The 20439-nt window shown below is 39.3% G+C and overlaps 1 protein-coding gene across 3 annotated transcripts in view; it reads left to right on the forward strand.

The window, feature by feature from the left end:
* Positions 1–19916, forward strand: part of LOC118906644 (zinc finger protein 397) — a 51062-nt gene extending 31146 nt beyond the window's left edge. The window contains exons 1-3 of one of the 3 annotated variants that reach the window (XM_036874168.1): positions 8183–8295; positions 8936–9167; positions 16928–19916. In XM_036874168.1, coding sequence (XP_036730063.1) covers positions 9068–9167; positions 16928–18939 — 2112 coding nt within the window. In that variant the 5' untranslated portion in view covers positions 8183–8295; positions 8936–9067 and the 3' untranslated portion in view covers positions 18940–19916. Of the gene's footprint in view, positions 1–8182; positions 8486–8935; positions 9168–16927 lie in introns of those variants that run through there. The other 2 variants (XM_036874169.1, XM_036874173.1) reach the window with 2 other exon arrangements.
* Positions 19917–20439: the final 523 nt, after the last annotated feature.

The raw sequence follows: 20439 nt of genomic DNA on the forward strand, positions 1-20439 counted from the left end.
GCGCGGCAGGGTTCGGAGGACCGGTGCGGGGTCCGGGAGAAGGAGCGCGTCTCTGGGTGGGACCTGGTGGGGAGAGCCCCAGGTCGAAAACGGTTGACAGGCGACTGAAAGAGGAAAAAAGAAATAGAGATAGAGGTTAGTATAGCATCAAGGAGATAAAAATAGAACCCATCATCCGTAAATTTGGGGAAGAGGACCAGATCACATACACACACCACAAACACGTTGACTGTCTGCAATGACAGTTCTAGAAGTTACGGGGATGACTGTAGGGGAAGAGCCTCTACCCTGGCATGGCGAGGGGACAAGGCGGAGATCAACCCTCCCGTCGACTGCAAGGTCGTGGGGACTGGGGCCGAGCCAAAGAAGGTCTGTAATTTCCCCTGGAATGCGCTACTCAAGCTGAGCCTTGCCGATCGAGTAAAATGGAGATTTGGAGGAGCGCAGGTTTCCCAGGTAGGGAGCGGCAGGAGCGAGAGCCCAGCGGTGGGACGTACAGGGCACGCTGGGGAGTTAGCCCAGCATCTTGGTTGGCCGGAACCTAGGCTAAGGGATGGGTTGGGGTCAAGTTTGGAGAGTTTCAAATGCCAGGCTAAGGAATTAGGAACGGTGCAGGCCATTTATATGTGAGATGGCCAGAACTATACTTCAGGGCAGTATCTGACAGTACTTTGTAGAGAGGATTAAAGGGCAAAAGAGATGAGAGAAAGAGGACAGGCGGTTAAAAATGTGAACTTAGCAAGATTTGCTAGTATCTGAAAATGTGATTGAAGATGGGGAAGGGAATGACATTACCAAGGGAGATCTTATGGAAAATAAACAGGGAATTATGAAATACTAGTACCTGGGGATGGGAAGAGGAAGAGTCGGTAAAGAAGAGGAGCTTCTCAGAGAAGTTGGGCCCAGCTGGTTCAAACATCAGAAAAGCCAGGAGAGCATCTCAGGAGAGGGAACAGGTGACTAGGAGTTGTGCCAGAGAGCTGGAGATGATGAGAACTAAGGTGATGCTGGAATTAAGGCGAAGGGCAGAAGAAGGGTCAGAGAGAGATGTTACCTGAGGAATGTCCTTGCCAGGGGTTAAGAAGTGTATGGTAAGGCCCTGAGAATAGATAATAATTCCTTTTAAGAAATGTGATAATGCAGGAAGGAAAAAGAGAGGACACTGGTTGGTCTAGGCAACAGGATTGAAAGGTGTTTCTTTGTTTTCTGAGGAGGGTAGAGACCTAATTATATTTGTAGAAAAAAGGTAAAGTGTGAGTGGGGAGAAAAATTGAAGATAAAAGAAAAGAGGAATAGCTGACAGGGAGAGAATAAGACTGGATAGGTCTCAGAAAATAAGATGAAGCATTATAATAAAAAATGGTGCATTTGGTCTATGTTGTCATGCTTTGAATGCAGACCAGCCAAGTAGTATCAGTTAGTAATGCTGATTTTACCAGTAAATATGTGCATGTACCGTTTGTTGAACTGTCACAAACTGAACACACTCATGTTACTAGCACTCAGATAAAGAAACAGAATATTATCAGTCCTCAGAAAAACCCCTTGTGCTCTCCTCAAGCCGCTACCCTCCTCTAGTCCTGAAAGATAGACTACACTGAACCTTGAATACGATAGGTTGGCCTTGCCTATTTTTGTATTTTGTATAAATGGAACTCAATATGCACTCTTTTAAGTCAGACTTCAACATTGTTTGTGAAATTTGTTCATATTGTTTTGTAGATGTACACTGTACATTTTCACTTCTAATAATATTATATTGCGTGATTATGCCAACACTCAAATATTTTATTATTGGTGAACATTATTGAGAGTGAAGTATTTAAGTCTCTAAGTACATTAATTTATTTTTGAATATTAAACCAACCTTGTATTACTAAGATAAATTCCACTTGATTATGGTGTATAATTTTTTAATATATTAAGGAATTTAATTTACTATCATTTGATTGAGAATGTTTGTGTCCATATTGTTAGAGGTATTGGTCTGTAGTTTTCTTTTCCTGTGATATCTTTGTCTGGCTTTGGTATCAGAGTAATTACTGGCCCCATTTATTTTCTGGGAGAGATTGTGAAGGATTGGTATTATTCTTAAACTGTTTGATAGAATTCACTAGTGAAGTCATTTGAGCCTGTGCTTTTGTGCTTTACTTTGTTAGAAAAATTTTTATCACTAACTCAATTTCTTTACTTTTCATATATTTATTCAGTTTCTATTTCTTTTCCAGTCAGTTTTAGTAATTTGTATATTTCTAGTAATTTGCCCATTTCACTTATGTTGTGTAATGTGTTGGCATAATGTTGTTTATAATAATCCCTTTAAATCTCTATAGGGTTGGTAGTGATGTCCCCTCTTTTCTGCTTTTGTTAATCTCTCTTTTTTCTTTGGTCAGTCTAGTAAAGGCTTGTCAATTTTTGTTGGTATTTTCAAAGAACCAAATTTTGGTTTGATTTTTTAAAATTGTTTTTCTGTTTTTTATTTCATTAATTACTACTCAAATCATTATTACTTCCTTCCTTCTGCTTTTTTTGGTTGTTGTTAAGTTTGCTCTTCATTTTTAAGTTTCTTAAGGTGGAAACTTAGGTTACTGATAAGAGATTTTCTTTTCTAATATAGGCATTTCAAAGCTAAAAAATTTCCTTTAAGCACTGCTGTAGCTGCACCCTATAAAATTTTATATGTTGCATTTCATTTTCATTCAGCGTAAAACATTTTCTAACTTCCCTTGTGATTTCTTCTTTGAACCACAGGTTATTTAGATATGGGTTGTTTAATTTCTAAATATTTTAGAGTTCCCAAATTACTCTGTGGCTTGATATGCCCTCTGGGTCAGCGGAAACACTATCAACCCCAGTCTCTGGGCCACATAGGTCCCATTGGCCCCTGAGCCACTCTCAGCTGAGGTGGCCTTGGTGTCTCAGCCCTCAGTAGTGGACCCACCCTCTGGGTACTCCATTTCCTGGATGTAGAATCCCAAAAGTCTGACAGCTTTCCTTTATTTTGTCCTGTCTCTGTCAGGAATTTCCCTGGTTGTCCAGTGCTTAAGACCCTGCGCTTCCACTGCAGTGGGCATGGGTTCAATCCCTGGTCAGGGAGCTAGAATCCTGCATGCCCTGCAGCACAGCCAAAAAAAAAAATTCGGTCCAAGATGGCAGTGTTGTTTCTGGTGCTATAACATTCTCAAGAGCCATGTTGGTCTTCTGTGGATATCAAGGGGATGCACACAATTGGATACAAGGGTCCTCCACAGATCCTTCCTATGGATAACCCCATTTCTATTCCTGGTTTCTGCTGAGATGGTTGATTGGATCCATGAATCACACATCTAACCTCTTCACCAAAAGGTTGTCCAGCTACACTCATGGCCTTGTCTCCAGAGCATGCTATCTGTGTAGGCTGAGGATTTTCCAAATCATCAAGCACTGATTCCTTTTTGCTTAACAGTTCCTTCCTCAATTTATCTCTTCCTCTCACATTTTACTATAATCAGCAAGGAAAAAACATCAAGCCACACTTTACACATTTTGCTTGGAAATATCCTCAGTTAATTACCCAAGGTCGTCACAAGTTCTGTTTTCTGTCCAACAGCAGAATATGATTCAGCCAAGTTTCTGCTACTTTCTAACATCTATCACCTTTCTCCAGTTTCCAGTAATGTTTTCTTCATTTCTGCCTAAGACCTCTTTTTTGGCCACGCCACGTGGCTTGTGGGATCTTAGTTCCCAGACCAGGGATTGAACCTGGGCCCCAGCTGTGAAAGTACGGAGTTCTAACTACTAGATTGCCAGGGAATTCCCCCCACCAGAAGTTGTTTTTTTTTTTTTTTTTTTTTAATTTTTATTGGAGTATAGTTGCTTTACAATGTTGTAATAGCTTCTACTGCACAGCAAAATGAATCAGCCATACATACACATATATCCCCTCCCTTTTGGATTTCCCTCCCATTTAGGTCACCACAGTGCATTAAGTAGAGTTCCCTGTGCTATACATTATGTCCTCATTAGTTCTCTATTTTATACATAGTATCAATAGTGTATATGTGTCAGTCCCAATCTCCTAGTTCCTCCCATCCCCCCTTCCCCCTTGGTATCCATACATTTGTTCTCTACGTCTGTGTCTCTGGTTCTGCTTTGCAAATAAGGTCATCTATACTATTTTTCTAGATTCCACATATATGCAGTAATATACGATATTTGTTTTTCTCTTTGTGACTTCAGTCTATATAGAAGTATTTTTTTTAATGCTCATTATTTCTAGCAAAATTCTGTTCATGACAATATATGTATTCTCTAAGATGACAGAGGATTCCTCTACTGTCTTTTTCACTTCCTTCTGAGACCCTGCCAAAGTCACCTTTAATGTCCATATTTCTACCAACAATCTCTTCAAGGCAACCTAGACTTTTTGTATCATGAGCCTCAAAACTCTTCTAAGTTCTAGCCATTACCCAATTCTAAAGCCACATCTACATTTTTAGGTATTTGTTAAGGCAGCACCCCATTTCTGGTACCACAAACAGAGTGGTTTAATACAACAAAAATTGATTCTGTCACAGTCTGGAGGTTAGAAATCCGAAATCAAAGGTGCTGGCAAGGGCCATGCTCCTCTGAAGGCTCTGGGGAAGGACTGGTTCCATGCCTGTCTCCTAACTTCAGGTGCTTGCTGCCGTCCTTGGCATTCTTTCCCTGATGGATGCATCACTTCAGTCTCTGCCTCCACATTCACATAGCATCCTCCTCTCTCTGTGAGTCCCCTCTGTGTCTGAATTCATCTCTTCGTATATGGATACCAGTCATTGGATTAGGGCCCACCTTAAACCAGTATGACCTCATCTTTACTTGATTACATCTGCAAAGACCCTATTTTCAAACAAAGTCACTTTCGCAGGTACCAGAGGTTAGGAGTTGAACATATCTTTTGGGGGGGGAGGACACAATTCAACACAACAGTGTGGTAAGTACAAACTAAGAGTTGTTTAAACCACTGTGACTTGGTTTTGAAGTTGAAGACTTCAAATTTTTGCCAATGACCTCATTTGATTGAAGACAAAAGAAATTATTTGATCTGAATTCAACACTAAAGGTCTTGGAGAATTCTAGTGTTTCGGATACAAGCCTACCCATCTCTGCAAAGTGAACCTAAGGAACTCTGATTATATTGGCCATTATTTCCCCTTCTGAATCTGAGTTTTCAGCACTTGTTCTGTTTTTGAAAAGTCAAAGTCGGTTCGACACGCACATTAACATTTCAAAGGTGTTGTATTGTTGTAATTCAGGTGTCTTATTCAAAACAAACAGGAGCAGCCTACTCATTAATACGTACTTGATCAAAAGGAAAGTTAATTTTTTTTAATTTGGCTCCACAATTTGGATTTATGTACCTTTTTTACCTAAACCTAGAGATTGAGTTTTAAGTTGAAGCTCATTCTTTGTGAAGATTGCTTATATAGTCTAAGTATTGAAGAAAATTAATTTCCAATGCAATGTAATACATGGTAAGCAAAAGTTCTCATGTAGGTCTTCATGTTCAACTTTCTGAGGAAGAGGTCCATAGTTTTCATCATATTCTCAAAGGAATTATATTATCTCAAAGATTAAGAACCACTACTCTACAAACCATGCCTAAATCAGATATATGTTAGTTTGGCCTAGTTTCTCCCAAGAGGAAATGGAATAGGAAATAGAAATCAGGTAGAATATTGGGGGGGGGGGTAACATATCAGTTTCATTCTTGAGGCTCTGATATCATTTTCATGCCTGTATTACCACCCCTGATCTCTCTGGAAACCTCTGAATGTCTTTTACCTTATGAGATGAACCTCTTCAGTGTCAGCTGGAGTGGACCACTGTTGGGTCTAGGTTTGTCTTGGCCAATCCATCGAACTGTTGAACTCCAAGCTGGCTTCTCAGACTCACTCACAGAATGTAACATCTCTGGTAAGACTCCACAAAGCAACAAATCTAGCATAATCTGAAAGAACAGTTTGGTTTTCTTGGTTAAACACCCAGAAAATTTATGTTCACTTCATCACTTCTGTGTAAAAGATTAACAAAACCCTTACATTTGTATGTGAGAATTAACCTTTGGTTGACTTTCCCATTCTCTTTTACTGGAAACCTATTACAAGTATGTCAACTATGGCATTCTCATACACTGTTGGTGGGAATGCACAATGATTCAGCCACTCTGAAAAGCAGTGTAGCAGTTTCTTAAAATGTTAAACATACACTTAACCAGGAAAGAGAAAAAAGCATATGTCCATATAAAGACTTGTACATGAATGTTCATAGCACCTTTATTCGTAATAGCGAAAAAACTATAAATAAACCAAATGCCCATCAACTGGTGAATGGATAAACAAATTGTGGTGTGTACATCCAGTGGAATAGTATTCAGAAACAAAAGGGAGAAGGAGTGGACTATTGATACACACAGCAAGATAGATAAATCACAAAATAATAATGCTCAGAAAGAAGTTTGAGTGCAAAACAGAGTGCATTCTGTTTGATTCCATTTAAATAACTCTGTAGAAAATGCTAATTAATCTATAGTAACAGAAAGCAGAACAGTGGTTGGGGGCTGTGGTAGGAAAGGGAGGGATTATCAAGGGAAGGAGGAAACTTTTGGGGATGTGGTCACAATTTTCATTGTGGTGATGGTTTCACAGTTGTATACATATGACAAAATTTACCAAATTGTATAATTTAAATATTTGCTGATTATTGTATGCCTGTTATACCTCAGTAAAGCTATTTTTTAAAAAGCATCTGTACTCCCTACTTGGGAGGGCTGGACCCAAACAAGTTCCTTACATTTTATCAGGGTCTCATTCACACATCCCTAACATTTCATAAATCAGAACAGGGTCTTAGGCTGGAACAGAAAACCCTCTTCCTCTACCTCAATCATTACTTCAGCCAGCCACCATTTTCTCAAACCTATACCTTTTCCTCCGACATCTTAACCCAAGTCACATGTCTCACCGGTCTCAATACTTCTATTATTTCTTATTTCTATATCTCCCCCCCCTGCCCCCGCCCTTATTTCCCAAGATACTTCCAAGGAAACAGCAATATCCTTTCCTACCCTGATGCCCTCCCCCACCCCCTTTCAGGTCCTTCTCACCCCGATCCTTTAGCCACAATGAGGATTGTATTGGCAAGCAAACATTTTAGGAGACCCCATGGCCTTTCTTGATAGCAAAGTAGGTGAAAATCCAGCTTCGCAGCAATTTAGGGATTAATTCCTGAGCATTATTTATTTTTAAGGCAGTGGTTCTCAAATTGTGGTCCCAGGACCAGCAGCATCAGAATCGCCTGAAAACCTGGGCTCCCATGACAGACTTACTGATTCTAAACTGGCGTGGGGCCCAGCAATCAGTATTTTAATAGAGGCATGCCACTGTGCTGGGGGGAAAACCAGAGAGGACAGGAAGAAAGTTAGAATGGAAGCACACCAGCGAATCTGATTGACAGGTTTGGGGTTGGGTGGGTGGGGGAACGGATTAAAAAAAAAGAGAGAGAGATAATTAAGGAAGAACTCATTACGTAGTCAGAAAACCTACCCTGCCCCAGGGAGCTTTCTAGAAAGATGTTTTCTGACATTCACGTCAAGAATTGGCAGATAGGGGGACTTCCCTGGTGGCGCGGTGGTTAAGAATCCGCCTGCCAATGCAGTGGGACATGGGTTCGATCCGTGGTCTGGGAAGATCCCACATGCCGCGGAGCAACTAAGCCCGTGCACCACAACTACTGAGCCTGTGCTCTAGAGCCCGCGAACCACAACTACTGAGCCCGCGAGCCACAACTACTGAAGCCCTCATGCCTAGAGCCCGTGCTCCGCAACAAGAGAAGCCACAGCAATGAGAAGCCTGCGCACCGCAAGGAAGAGTAGCCCCGCCTCTCCAGCGACAAAGCCCGCGCGCAGCAACCAAGACCCAACGCAGCCAAAAAAAAAATAAAGTAATTTTTAAAAATCCGAAGTGATTAAGTTATGTGTGTGTATGAATATACACACACATATATATTAAAAAAAAAAAAAAAGGAATTGGTACACAGGGCCAGCCAGGCCCCTCGCTACGGCTCCGCTGGGGCCAGATCCGCAGCCGTTCAAGGGTTAAATCTCGGCAACTCCCTGCCCCCCACCTCACCTCGCCGCCCCCCGCCCCGCGCGTGCGCACATGCGAGGCCACGCGCCATAGAGCTGAGCAATCCTCCCAGATTCCTAGAGCGGTCGGCGGTGATGGCCGCTTTACATCTTGTGAGGCTTGACGGTGACCTGGAGAATACATCGAGGTATGGGTGATGTCGGCTCACGGAAGGCGGAGGAACTCGGGTGATCTGCCCTCCCCAGCGGCCTTGCAGCGCCACCGGGGAACCGTATGCTGTTTCTTGAGTCCGTGGGGAGTCGAGGCTGCTGACGTGGCCCCCAGGCGCGGCTCCTGGGCATTGCGAGCTGGTCGGTTCTCGGCCTGGTGTGCTTTTGGTACGCGGTCAGCCCTTGACTAGCCTTGGGTTCAGCTGAATGAACACCAGAAACTTTGGGGGCGGGTGGAATCCAGAGCTTGGATGCGTTCACACGAATCAGCGGACGAATGTGTGAGTGTGAGAAGAACGGAAGGAGAGAGAGATCATGATGATGGATCAGTAGTGTCATTTCGGTGTAGGAGGGGCAGCGAATAACGTAGAGCTAACCGCTAGGGCAAAATTCTGAAATTCCCTCCCCTGCCTTATCTTTATAGTTATATCCTGGTTTTGGTAGCATTAACCCCCGGATTATCTTTGAAGATCTCTAGATTTGGAATAGAGAATGTATGTCCAAGAGGGGTGATGCCTGACTCCTGAATGATAGGGAAAGAAGCGTAGTAAATTTGAAAGAAAAGCACTTGAAAGTTAAATGAGATTTTGTTTTCTCTTTAACTTCTTATATATCTAGAGGATGTTTCTGGTGGTCTAGTCTCAGAAATTATATCTCCAGTCTCCACAATGATTCCCTTCCAAGTCCAGTGGTGCCCAGTTGCCTGCAGGTCTCAGATTCCTACGTGGACAAGAAAAGCTTAGTGAGGAGATGGTAAATCTCCAGTTGCTCCCTGAGGTGTCAAGTGTCCACTGGCAGTCCATGGAGATCCAATTCAATTATGAAGCTCAAGAACACTACCTTCTGTCAGGTGAGAAGCAGTGTGTATCTTTCTTAGTGGTTTGGGTGGGTTGGGGGGTGGCGCCGTGTTACCTTGCTATGTTAGTGTCTTCAAGTGCTATTGGTATTCCTAGTGTCTTCAAGTGCTGTTGGTATTCCTCATTGCCTACCCCCCACTGTATTAGGCAGTACCATTTCTCTTGTGCTCCAAGCCCATGGCTTTATTGTACATTCTGGCAATCAAATTCTCTTGGTTTTCCTTCCTCTCCTTAAGTCCCCAGTGTCATCCATTTTTCCCATTATAATCACCTTATTACCAATCTGTCAGTGTTTGGTATTTGCCCTTTAAAATCTTTTCAAGTCATCCTTCTCATGTACTGTCGGGGCATAGTTAAAAGTTTTGGAGTCTGACACCTGGATTCAAATACTAGCTTTGTCATTTACTAGCTTCAGTAAGTTACTTACATTTTTTAAAAATAATCCTGTTTCCTCACTTTATAGGTGTATAATAACTCATACCTTGGAAGTTATTTTGAGGGTTGTGTCTATCTATTACTCCATAATAAAGGACCCCAAAACTTAGTGACCTAAAACACTAAGACATTTTTCAACCATGTTATTTTCTTATGGTTCTGTAGGTCATCGGCTTGGGCTGGGTTCAGCTGGGCAGTTTTCTTCTGGAATCACTCATGCTCAACTAGGGCCAGGGTCTATGTTGGTATCAGTCATAACATGTCCAGCTGTTGGTGCTGGCTATAGCTTGGGTCACGTATCTCTGGCAGGCTAGCCTAGACTTTTTCACAGGGCAGCTAGTTTTTAAAATCAGAGAGAGGGATGCATAAGCACTTTTCTAACCTATGTTTGCATTACATTTGTTATTATCTCATTGACCAAAGCAAGTCACATGACCAATTCCAGAGTCACTGTGGGAGAAAACTACACAAGGATATAGATATTAGGAGATAGGATCATTGGGGTCCATTACTACTATAACAGATACCACAAGCACTAGATAAGATTCCATATATACGGCTCTGAGCACATACCTGGCTGGTAGTAAATTCTTTACGAATGGTAGTCACTGTAGTTTTTAGTAAGATAATCTTGGTGCTGACTTTGTTCAGATGTTCTGCAGGCTCTCATTTCCGCATCATATTTTGCTGCTTTTTGATTTTGGTCTTCCCATTACTGCTGTTTTGCCTATGAAATTAACCTTCTGTTGTCCTTTTCTTTTACTCTAAATCTTTTGCCTGTCTTTAGTTTTGGAGTATCTTTTATTTTATTTTATTTAGTTTCTCTCTCCTGTATTTAGAATTTGTTTTTCCTTAAGAGTCTATTCTAAGGCATCTAGCTCTCTTCTTTCCTGAGAATCACTGAGAATCACTGCCTCCTCCTTGTTGTTTAACATAAATTGACATACATACTATATGTGTTTGTGTCTCTTAAGAGTGTGTATAAAATAACATTTTTTTATGATAAAGCAATATAATTATATTAAAGTGCATTTATAAAATATAGAAAGGCACAAAATAGAAATTTTAATAACCTACAACTCCACCATTTAGAGATAGTCACTGGATACATTAATACATCAATACATTAATGTATCCTTCAAATCATTTAATTAACTGTTCAACAAATATTTATTGTTGATAAATGTTTATTAGTTCATAAGATCATAGCTTATTAATGATTATTAACCATTAATATAATATTATTAGTTACTGAGGGTTTACTTTGTGCCAGCCACTGTTCTAAGTTCTGGGGTTGTAGCAGTGAACTAATCAGAGAAGCCTTTGCCCTCAAGGACTTTACATTCTAGTAGGGGAAACAGGAAATATATAAATATACAGTATAGTATCAGATAGTGATAATGGTTATAGAGGATGTATCAGTCAGGATTCTGGCAGGAAACAGATGGATCATTCAAATTGGGTAATTCAAAGTTTCATAAAGAGGATGGGAAGGATTACAGAATCAACAAGGGATGGAGAACAGCGTACACAAAGCCTAAGCTGATAGTCATAACTATCCTCTTCCATCACCCACTCCGTATTGCCCTTACCTTCTGCCAGAATCTCAGTGGCACAGAGTTCTTTACCTAGTCAAATAAAATAAACCTTTTCTAGATGACCTGAGTGCTTGGTGATCCTGCCTCTTTCAGGTTACTTCCGTGAACCATTGACTGGGCCTATTAGACATGAGAGAACTACGAGGCACCCCCACTGAGTCCTCTGAGTTCCAGTAGCAGCAACCATTTCCACTGGTGATTGGTATCAGTCATTCTGGCCAGTAGAGTGACCCCATCTCTGCCTGCTGGTTTGGCAGTTTGAGGAGCCCAAAATGCTGAAGCAGGAAGCAGTCTCAACTTCAAATTTAACAAAATTATGACTTTGTCCCATGGTAGAGGTATTTTTCCTTTGAGAATCGGAACCCTGAACCCACCAAGCCCAAGAGTATAGGGATAGGAAGCAAAAATAATATAAGTGGATTATGAGGTATATAGTAAGAAGAGAGATTATTACTTTCTCTACCACCCTTCGTTCCTATACCCATGTATTATGGCCATGGGGAAGACAACACTGTTTATCGCCCTTTAGCTTAATGCATATATTGCATCCTGTATGACAGCACCCCAAACTTATCAAGGTGTCGTTGTCTAGCTTGTCCTGTAACTGAGCCTACATTTAATCATTCCACCATTATCACAATCCACTTACTTCTGGATGATGGGACATGCGGTAAGACCCATGAATTATATGTGTATGAGCTCATTGCTTAACTTCCTTCCCTGTAAAATGACTCCTTTGGAGATAATATTATAGAGAATACCATGATAATAAATACGGCATTCTCTTAAGTCAATGCAAATTTGTATCTAGACTATGTATTTAGTCCTTTGAAGTTGCTGCCCTTTCCATAATAAAAGGGGTCAGATGTAATGAATCTGTCCCCAAGTGCCTAGCTGGTTCCTCTCTAGGGAATGGTACCTTATTAGGGCCTTAGCGGTTGGCTACTTGGGCACATAGCAATGATTATAGGCATATCAACCTTGATAAGTGGAGGTCCATATTGTTGAGCCCATATATAGCCTCCATCCCTGCTGCCATGACCTCTTTGTACATGAGTCCATTGGGCAAACATTGGTAAAAAGGCTGATTGACATTCATAACATGGATCACCGTGTCCATCCTTCTGATTGAGAGGCTTCTCCACAGTGGATGCCCTTTGGTGAGGATTCACATGGGCCACAAACATATTCATTCTTTGGTTCATCCTCATACCTTTCCTCCAGAATTCTCATTTCTTGTCTTCCAATCTTGTTCTTTCCAGGTACCTAACTAATCAAGTAACCCATTAGTCACTATCCATGGATCAGTATATACATGTATCTTAGGCTATATTGCCTTCCATGGAAAGTAGACAACCAGGTGTATACCTGAAATTCTGCCCACTGGAAGGATTTGCCTTTACCAGCATGTTTAAGGCCACCCCTGAGCGGGAGTGTAAGTGAAAGGTACTCACTTTCAGCTGGTGCCCACACACTGGGCAGGCCCATCTACAAACCAGTTCTGTACATTTTCCTCCTCTGTTAACTGGTAATAGGGAATTCCCATAGGGCCATGAATATAGGTTGAGGGGGAGAGGTAGTGGAGCAGTAGGAACAAGTCCTATGGGAATCTGAGTCACTCGCACATGGAATTTACTTGTCTTCCAGATATGCTTTTATAATGGAATACTGGCTTGTATGTTCAATTTTATGAATTGATGGGTCAAATAACAACTAATACATAGTGGTCAGTTTGCAATAGTTATTTGGTGCCCTGTGGTCAAGCATTAAGTTTCTATTAGTGCCCAAAAGCAAGCCAGGATCTGCTTTTCACTTAGAAAATTGTTGGCAGAAGACAGTATGACCTTACTCCACTGTGGTTCTCTTATAGAGGCTTGCAAGAGGCTTCATACAGCAACCATGACTGCTGCAGACACTTCCAATACCATTGGTTATCTTGGTTAATAAGGGTCATGTGACAGGACAGCTTGCATTGCAACATGGTCCTACTGCAGAACGTTTTTTTACTCTAAGCCTCACTCAAAAGTAGCAACCTTAAAAAAAAAAAAAAAAAAGTAGCAACCTTGCAAGGTACTCAAATTGGTCATTTCAGCACATTTACTATGGTATCTGTTGCCTCAAAAATGCAGGGCCCACCAAGCATTGTACCTTTCTGAGGTGGTAACAGTTGGTTAGAGAGATAACCGAAGTGAAAGAATAAGCCATGTAACCATCTGAGAGAAGAGTCTTCCAGGTGGAAGGAATAGCAAAAGTCAGAGGCCCATAGATATAGCAGGAACAGAGTAAGCCTGGGGTAGACAGGTGATAGGGGTGGTTTAGAATGAAATGAGGGTAGAGAGAAAGAAAGGGACCAGATCATATGGAAACTTCTAAGTCACAGTAAGGACTTAGAATTTATTCCCAGTGAAATGGGAAACCATTGGAACTCTTTACACAGGATAACATGTAAAGATCACTCTGACTGTTGTATGGAGAGCAGGAGAAAGGTAAGTTAGCAGGAAGAAAGCAAATGATTTAAGAGAGTAGTCAACTATGTCAAAAAAATCAAGAATAAGATTGAAAATTGACCACTGGATTTGTCAAGATAGAGCATATTAGGGACTTTAATAAGTGCAGGTTTGATGGAGTTACAGAGATAAAAGCCTAATTGCATTGGGTTAAAAAGAGAATAGACTTGATGTTGGTTAGAAAATAGAGCAATGTGAACTATATACACCTGATAGAAGTGTGAAGTGGCTTAACCACTTTGGAAAAGTATAGTTGAAGACCTAACAGTTCTGATCCTAAATTTATATAACCTAGAGAAACATTTGGATATGTGTATCAAGATAGACGTACCAGCATATTCATATCAGCATTGTTTGAAATAGCAAAATGTTCTTATGCATTGAAGAAGAATGGATAAATCACTTGTTGTATATGTCACACTATAATAGTGAACATGAATGGACTACAGCTACACACATGACTGTGGATGAATCTTCCAAACATAATGTTGAGTAAAAAAAACAAGTCACAGAATACGTATGGTATGATTCCATAAATGTATAAAGTTCAAAAACATGCTGTATTTGCCTGCTAGGGCTATAACAAAACCACAGACTGGGTGACTTAAACAACACAAATTTATTTACTCAGTTCTGTGCATTAATTTTAGTCATCTATGCTTTGCTTTCTTCTAGAAGTCTTATAGTTTTAGCTTTTATATTTAGGTTTATATTACATTTCTAGTTAATTTTTGTGTATAGCATAAGGAAAGAGTCAGTTAATTTTTGTTATTATGATATCCAGTTGTAACACTTTTTTTGAAAAGAGACTACCCTTTCACCATTGAATTATATGGGCAACTTTGCTGAAGGTCAGTTGTACATACATGTTTGGATCTATTTATAGACTCTGTTCTATTCCATTAATGGATATGTGTGTCCTATGCCAGTACCTCGCTGCCTTGATTACTGTAGCTTTGTAGTAAAGCTTGAAATCAGGGAATATAAACTCGCTTATTTTGTTCTTCTTTTTCAAAATTGTTTAGACCCTTCTCTGCCTTTCTACACAAAGTTTAGAATTGGTTTGTCAGTTTCTACGAAAAGGCCTGCTGAGATTTTGATTGGGGTTGCACTGAATCCATAGATCAATTTGGGGAGAATTTCATCACTTTAACAATATTAAATCTTCCTATATGTAAATGATGGCATATATTTCTATTTATTAGATCTTTAATTTCTCTCAGCAACATTTTATAGTTTTCATTATGCAGATATTGCACATATTTTGTTGAATTTGTTTCTAAGTATTTCATTTTTTTGGTGCAGTTGAAAACAATTGTTTTTAATTTTAGGTTCTAATTGTTCATTGCTAGTATACAGAAATACAATCAGGTTTTGTGTATTGCACTAATAAAACCATTTACAAATTCTAATAACTTTTTAAAGACACTTTCGGATTTTCTGTATACGTGACTGCATAGTCTATAAGGCAGTTTGACTTCTTGTATGTCTCATTTATTTTTCATGTCATATTGCATTGTCTATGAATATTGAATAGAAGTTGTACAATATTGAATACAAGTAGTAAGAGAGGGCATCCTTGTTTTCCTCCTTTGTTCCTAGGAGAAAAGCATTTAATGCTTAACCATTAAGTATGATGTTAGCTGTTGGTCTTTCTTTGCTTTTTATTGAAGTAGTTAATTTACATGTAACATAGTTGATGTTTGGATTTAAATGTACCATCTTATTTTTTGTTATTTTCCCATATTTTGTTTCTTTTTTATTTTTCTTTTTTCTCCCTTTGTGCCTAATTTAATTATGTTACCAAGTTTTTTGTTTTTCCGTTTTTTTCTCTATTAGCTTACTGTTTATACACCCTTTTATTGTTATTTAATTGTCACCTAATAGCAGCCTTTCTCAAATGTGATTCTGTGAGAGAATTAAGCCAAAATGCTCTAAGGCATCCACTGTAACTTACATATTAATGTTTCTCCTGTACATCTATTGATTTACTTGGTATCTACCATCTTTGGGAGAATTAAGAAAATAGGCAAATTATTTTCTTTTTATTTTCTTGTGGAACCCTAGTTGAAAAAGGCTGCCTTAGAAGTTACAACATACACATTTGATTTATTACAGTTTATCTTAATTTACTATTTCTAGGATAACCCAAAGACCTTGTAATATTTTAGTTCTATTTACCTCCCTCCTCTTGTGCTATTTTTGCCATGTATTTTAACTCTACATATATATTGTAAAATCCATGAGACATTCATATTGCTTATATCATTCAGTATATACACATTTAGATTTACCGCAATACTTTACTTTTTCCAGTACCCTTTGCCTTTGGCAAAGAGGATAAGCCTCCACTTGGAGGCTTGGGATTTTGGACTTTAGCCCTTGAAATTAATCTTTGTCATGTTTTCAGCTCTCTAGATCATTTGCAGTCTGAGAATGGTGTGCCTTTTATAGTAAACACCACTTAATAATGGAATGATAGTCTCAAGAATTTCAATGGAGCTCCCATGTTCTCTACCATTACAGCCCTCTGGTATTGTTGAGCAGAGGAATAATCTCCTCAAAATCAACTCAAAAGAGATTTCTGATCCTACCTCCCTAACCTTTTTTCTGGTCCACATACCTTAGTAAGGAAGTTTGGTCACTGAATATGGCTGTTCCCAAAAGGATCATGTTTTCTAGGCCAATTCCTTCTAATAATCGGGGCAAAAGAGGTGGAGGACTATGCAGACCTATTTTTGAAAGTGCAGGCTTCTTTTCTAACCATTCCTGGGCTTGATGCTTCTTTCTTTCCCCTAATGACAACATGTGACCAGCCTGCTTGGTATACACTCACAGTGACAGCCTGGCTGCCACTGCCTCCTCCTCCTCTCCCTCCCTTTCACCTCCTCCCCCACTCCTTCACCCACGTATTCATTCATACTGACTACTTTATATACGTCAGTAAGTTGTTTATGTATTAGCTCTAATATAGTCAAACTTTCCTTATCACTGTAATTAGGTTTCAGTATTCCCATATCTCCTGTGACAGACATATACAGAATATATCTGATAAGCCACTTCAATAAACGATTATCCATTACTTGTTGATTCTTCTTAATTTCCCTCTCAGAAGATAATTTTTAGTATTTTCATAGGAAAATACTAATCTATTTCACCTGAAACTTTCTTACAGTATGGAGAACACATTCCATTTATATTTTATTGTTCTAGATGGTGAGACTAAGGCCAAGGTTGGAGAGCTGGCTTCTGAGGAGGAAATTACAGCAAAAATTGAACCATTGACTGAAGAGTCTGGTAACCCCAGAGATGATGTTCTCCAGGATCCTGAATGCAGAGAATTCTGTGGATTTGGGGATAAATTCAATGAAAAGGATCAGAACCTCTTCAAAAGAAGACAACATAACTGTGATGAATGTGGGCAAAACTTTGCTTGTAGTACAGGCCTTATTAGGCATCGAAGAACCCATTGGGAGAAACCCTATGAATGTGATAAGTGTGGAAAGGCCTTTAATGTGAGCTCAGCCCTGGTTCTGCATCAGAGAATTCATACTGGGGAGAAACCCTATCCTTGTAATTGGTGTATTAAAAGTTTCCGTCGGAGCTCAGACCTTATTAAACATCAAAGAGTCCACACTGGTGAAAAACCTTACAAATGTGATGAATGTGGGAAAGCCTTCAGTCAGAGCTCTGATCTTATTATACATCAGAGAATACATACAGGAGAAAAACCCTATCAGTGCAGTCATTGTAGTAAAAGTTTTAGCCAACGCTCAGACCTAGTTAAACATCAAAGAATACATACTGGAGAGAAGCCTTATACATGTAACCAGTGTAACAAACATTTTAGTCAGAGTTCTGATGTTATAAAACATCAAAGAATCCACACTGGTGAGAAACCATATAAATGTGATGTGTGTGGAAAAGCCTTCAGTCAGAGCTCCGATCTTATTCTACATCAGAGAATCCACACTGGAGAGAAACCATATCCATGTAATCAGTGTAGCAAAAGTTTCAGTCAGAACTCAGACCTTATTAAACATCGAAGGATCCACACTGGAGAGAAACCCTATAAATGTAATGAATGTGGGAAAGCTTTTAATCAGAGCTCAGTCCTTATTCTGCATCAGAGAATTCACACTGGAGAGAAACCCTATCCATGTAATCAGTGTAGCAAAACCTTCAGTAGACTTTCAGATCTTGTTAATCATCAACGAATTCACACTGGAGAGAAGCCTTACCCATGTAACCAGTGCAGTAAAATGTTTAGTCGAAGATCAGACCTTATTAAACATCATAGAATTCATACAGGCGAGAAACCCTATGAATGTGATGAGTGTGGGAAAACCTTTAGTCAAAGCTCAAACCTTATTCTGCATCAGAGAATCCACACTGGAGAGAAACCCTATCCATGTAACGATTGTACTAAAAGTTTTAGTCGTCGTTCAGACCTTGTGAAACATCAGAGAATACACACTGGAGAGAAACCGTATGCATGTAATCAGTGCAATAAAAGTTTTAGTCAAAGCTCAGACCTCACTAAACATCAGAGAGTACACTCTGGGGAAAAACCCTATCATTGTGATTGTTGTGAGAAAGCCTTCAGTCAGAGTTCTGACCTTATTCTTCATCAGAGAATTCACACTGGAGAAAAACCATATCTGTGCACACAGTGCAGCAAAAGTTTCAGTCAGAACTCCGACCTTATCAAGCACCAGAGGATCCACACTGGGGAAAAACCATATAAATGTAATGAATGTGGGAAGGCTTTCAGTCAGTGCTCAGCTCTTGTCCTACATCAGAGGATCCACACTGGGGAGAAACCATATCCATGTGATCAGTGTGGCAAAAGCTTTAATCGGCGCTCTGATCTCACTAACCATCAAAGAATCCACACTAATGAAAATCCATATAAATGTGATGTGTCTGGGAAAGCCTTTAGCACATGCACTGATCTTACTGAACACCAGAGAATCCACATTGGAGAGAAACCCCACAGGTGTGTTCAATGTAGCAGAAGTTTTAGCCAACTCTCTGATCTTATTAATCATGAGAAAGTCCATTCTGGGGAAGACACTCTAAATGTGTTGAATATGGGAAAACCTTTAGTGTATACACCAACTTTATTCAGTACCAGAGACACTCTGCCAGAAAAAAATCTTATGAATGCTATGGATGATTATGAAAAAGGTTTTAATCAATGCTCAACTTTTGTGCTACATTAAAAAAAGACACACACACACTAGAGAGAAAGCATATTAATTCAATTTTTATAATGAAAGTTTAACTCAGAGCCCAGACATTACTAAAGAAAATTTCTGAGGATGAATCCTGTGAGTTGTTGGAAAACCTTCAATGTGAAAAAATTTTTACTGAATGTCAGAAACAATGGAAAAAAATTTCTATCTGCTGTAATGTAAGAAAAGCTCTAGTCTTTTATTCAAACACTACACAAGAGGAAAGTTTTATCATTATAAGAAATGTCTAACCATATTAATGCAGAACCTTATCAGATATTGTAAAAATCAGTGTGGTGTTGTGTGCAATCAGAACTCAGAAGGAAATGTATTAGTGTTATAATCTCAAACCTTTAGTGAGCCCAGCTCACCTATTGCATATCAGAGAAGTTATTTTAGAGAATGTAGGGAAAACTTAAACCCTTCCCATATCTTAATTGGCATTCACTCTGATAATCCGCATACCACTTACCTCCTGACAGCTGGAGAATCCTACCTTATGCAAACATTAGTTATTAAATTCCCTCTGTGTGAACATGCTATGCTATGCTGGTATTAAACTTACTAACTGCATAACTCTAGTGCCCCATTTTCTGAAATATCCTTTTTTTGGGGGAGGGGGCCAAGTTTTGGTCTTCCTAGTGAGCATGAGTTTTCAAGTTCCTGTGGTGTTCACAGCAAACATGAATTTATTTTGCTCTTAATAATGTAGCCCATCCACAAACTTTAGTGGTTTGAAATTACTTCTTCAACACTACCATTTAATTACAGTTTCTAAATATGTGAAACAATTTTTTAAAAAATAATTCCATATGTTAAAGTGTGAATATTTCTCTACTACTATGTTTATCCTGTCTGTCATCTATAGATGGAACAAAAATGTTAGCTGAAGTAACACCCACATGACTATATTGCATATTCTGTCTAAAAATAAAAAGACCTATTGATCTTTTTTTTAATGGCAACATTCATCAGACTGTTTTGTTTGTTGATTTCTGACATATATATTGATAATACGCCATGTGTACACAATGTTTTCAACTGAAAAACAGAAACAATTTTTAAAAATAAGAAAAATTGTCTTTGTGGTATTAACCATTTGTTAAAATCCTGCTACTGTCATTTACTTTGACTATCCCCCATAATTATCCAATTAATATTTTAATGTAACATACATTGTTAAATTATTATGTGCAAGGCATTTTTTTTAGGTTTTGTAGTATACACAAAGAATATACTGTCCCCAAAAAGCATGTGTTGTACAGTGATAAAGGCTGATGTATACAGAAAATATATGGCTCAATATAATCATAAAGTTAGGCAAGATGCTTATAAGAGCTCACAGGAGGTAGGGTTCAATTCTGATTGGAAAGAAAAGGAAAAGCTTTGTGGAGCTCCTGAGATTTGAGTTTTGAAGGATGGGAGTAGAGGCATAAAGGCAGAGAAGGAATAAAACAGAAGCAAGAAAATATAAGAAGTGATATAGAG

Source organism: Balaenoptera musculus, chromosome 14 (genome assembly GCF_009873245.2).
Source record: "Balaenoptera musculus isolate JJ_BM4_2016_0621 chromosome 14, mBalMus1.pri.v3, whole genome shotgun sequence".
Classification (NCBI taxonomy): domain Eukaryota; kingdom Metazoa; phylum Chordata; class Mammalia; order Artiodactyla; family Balaenopteridae; genus Balaenoptera; species Balaenoptera musculus.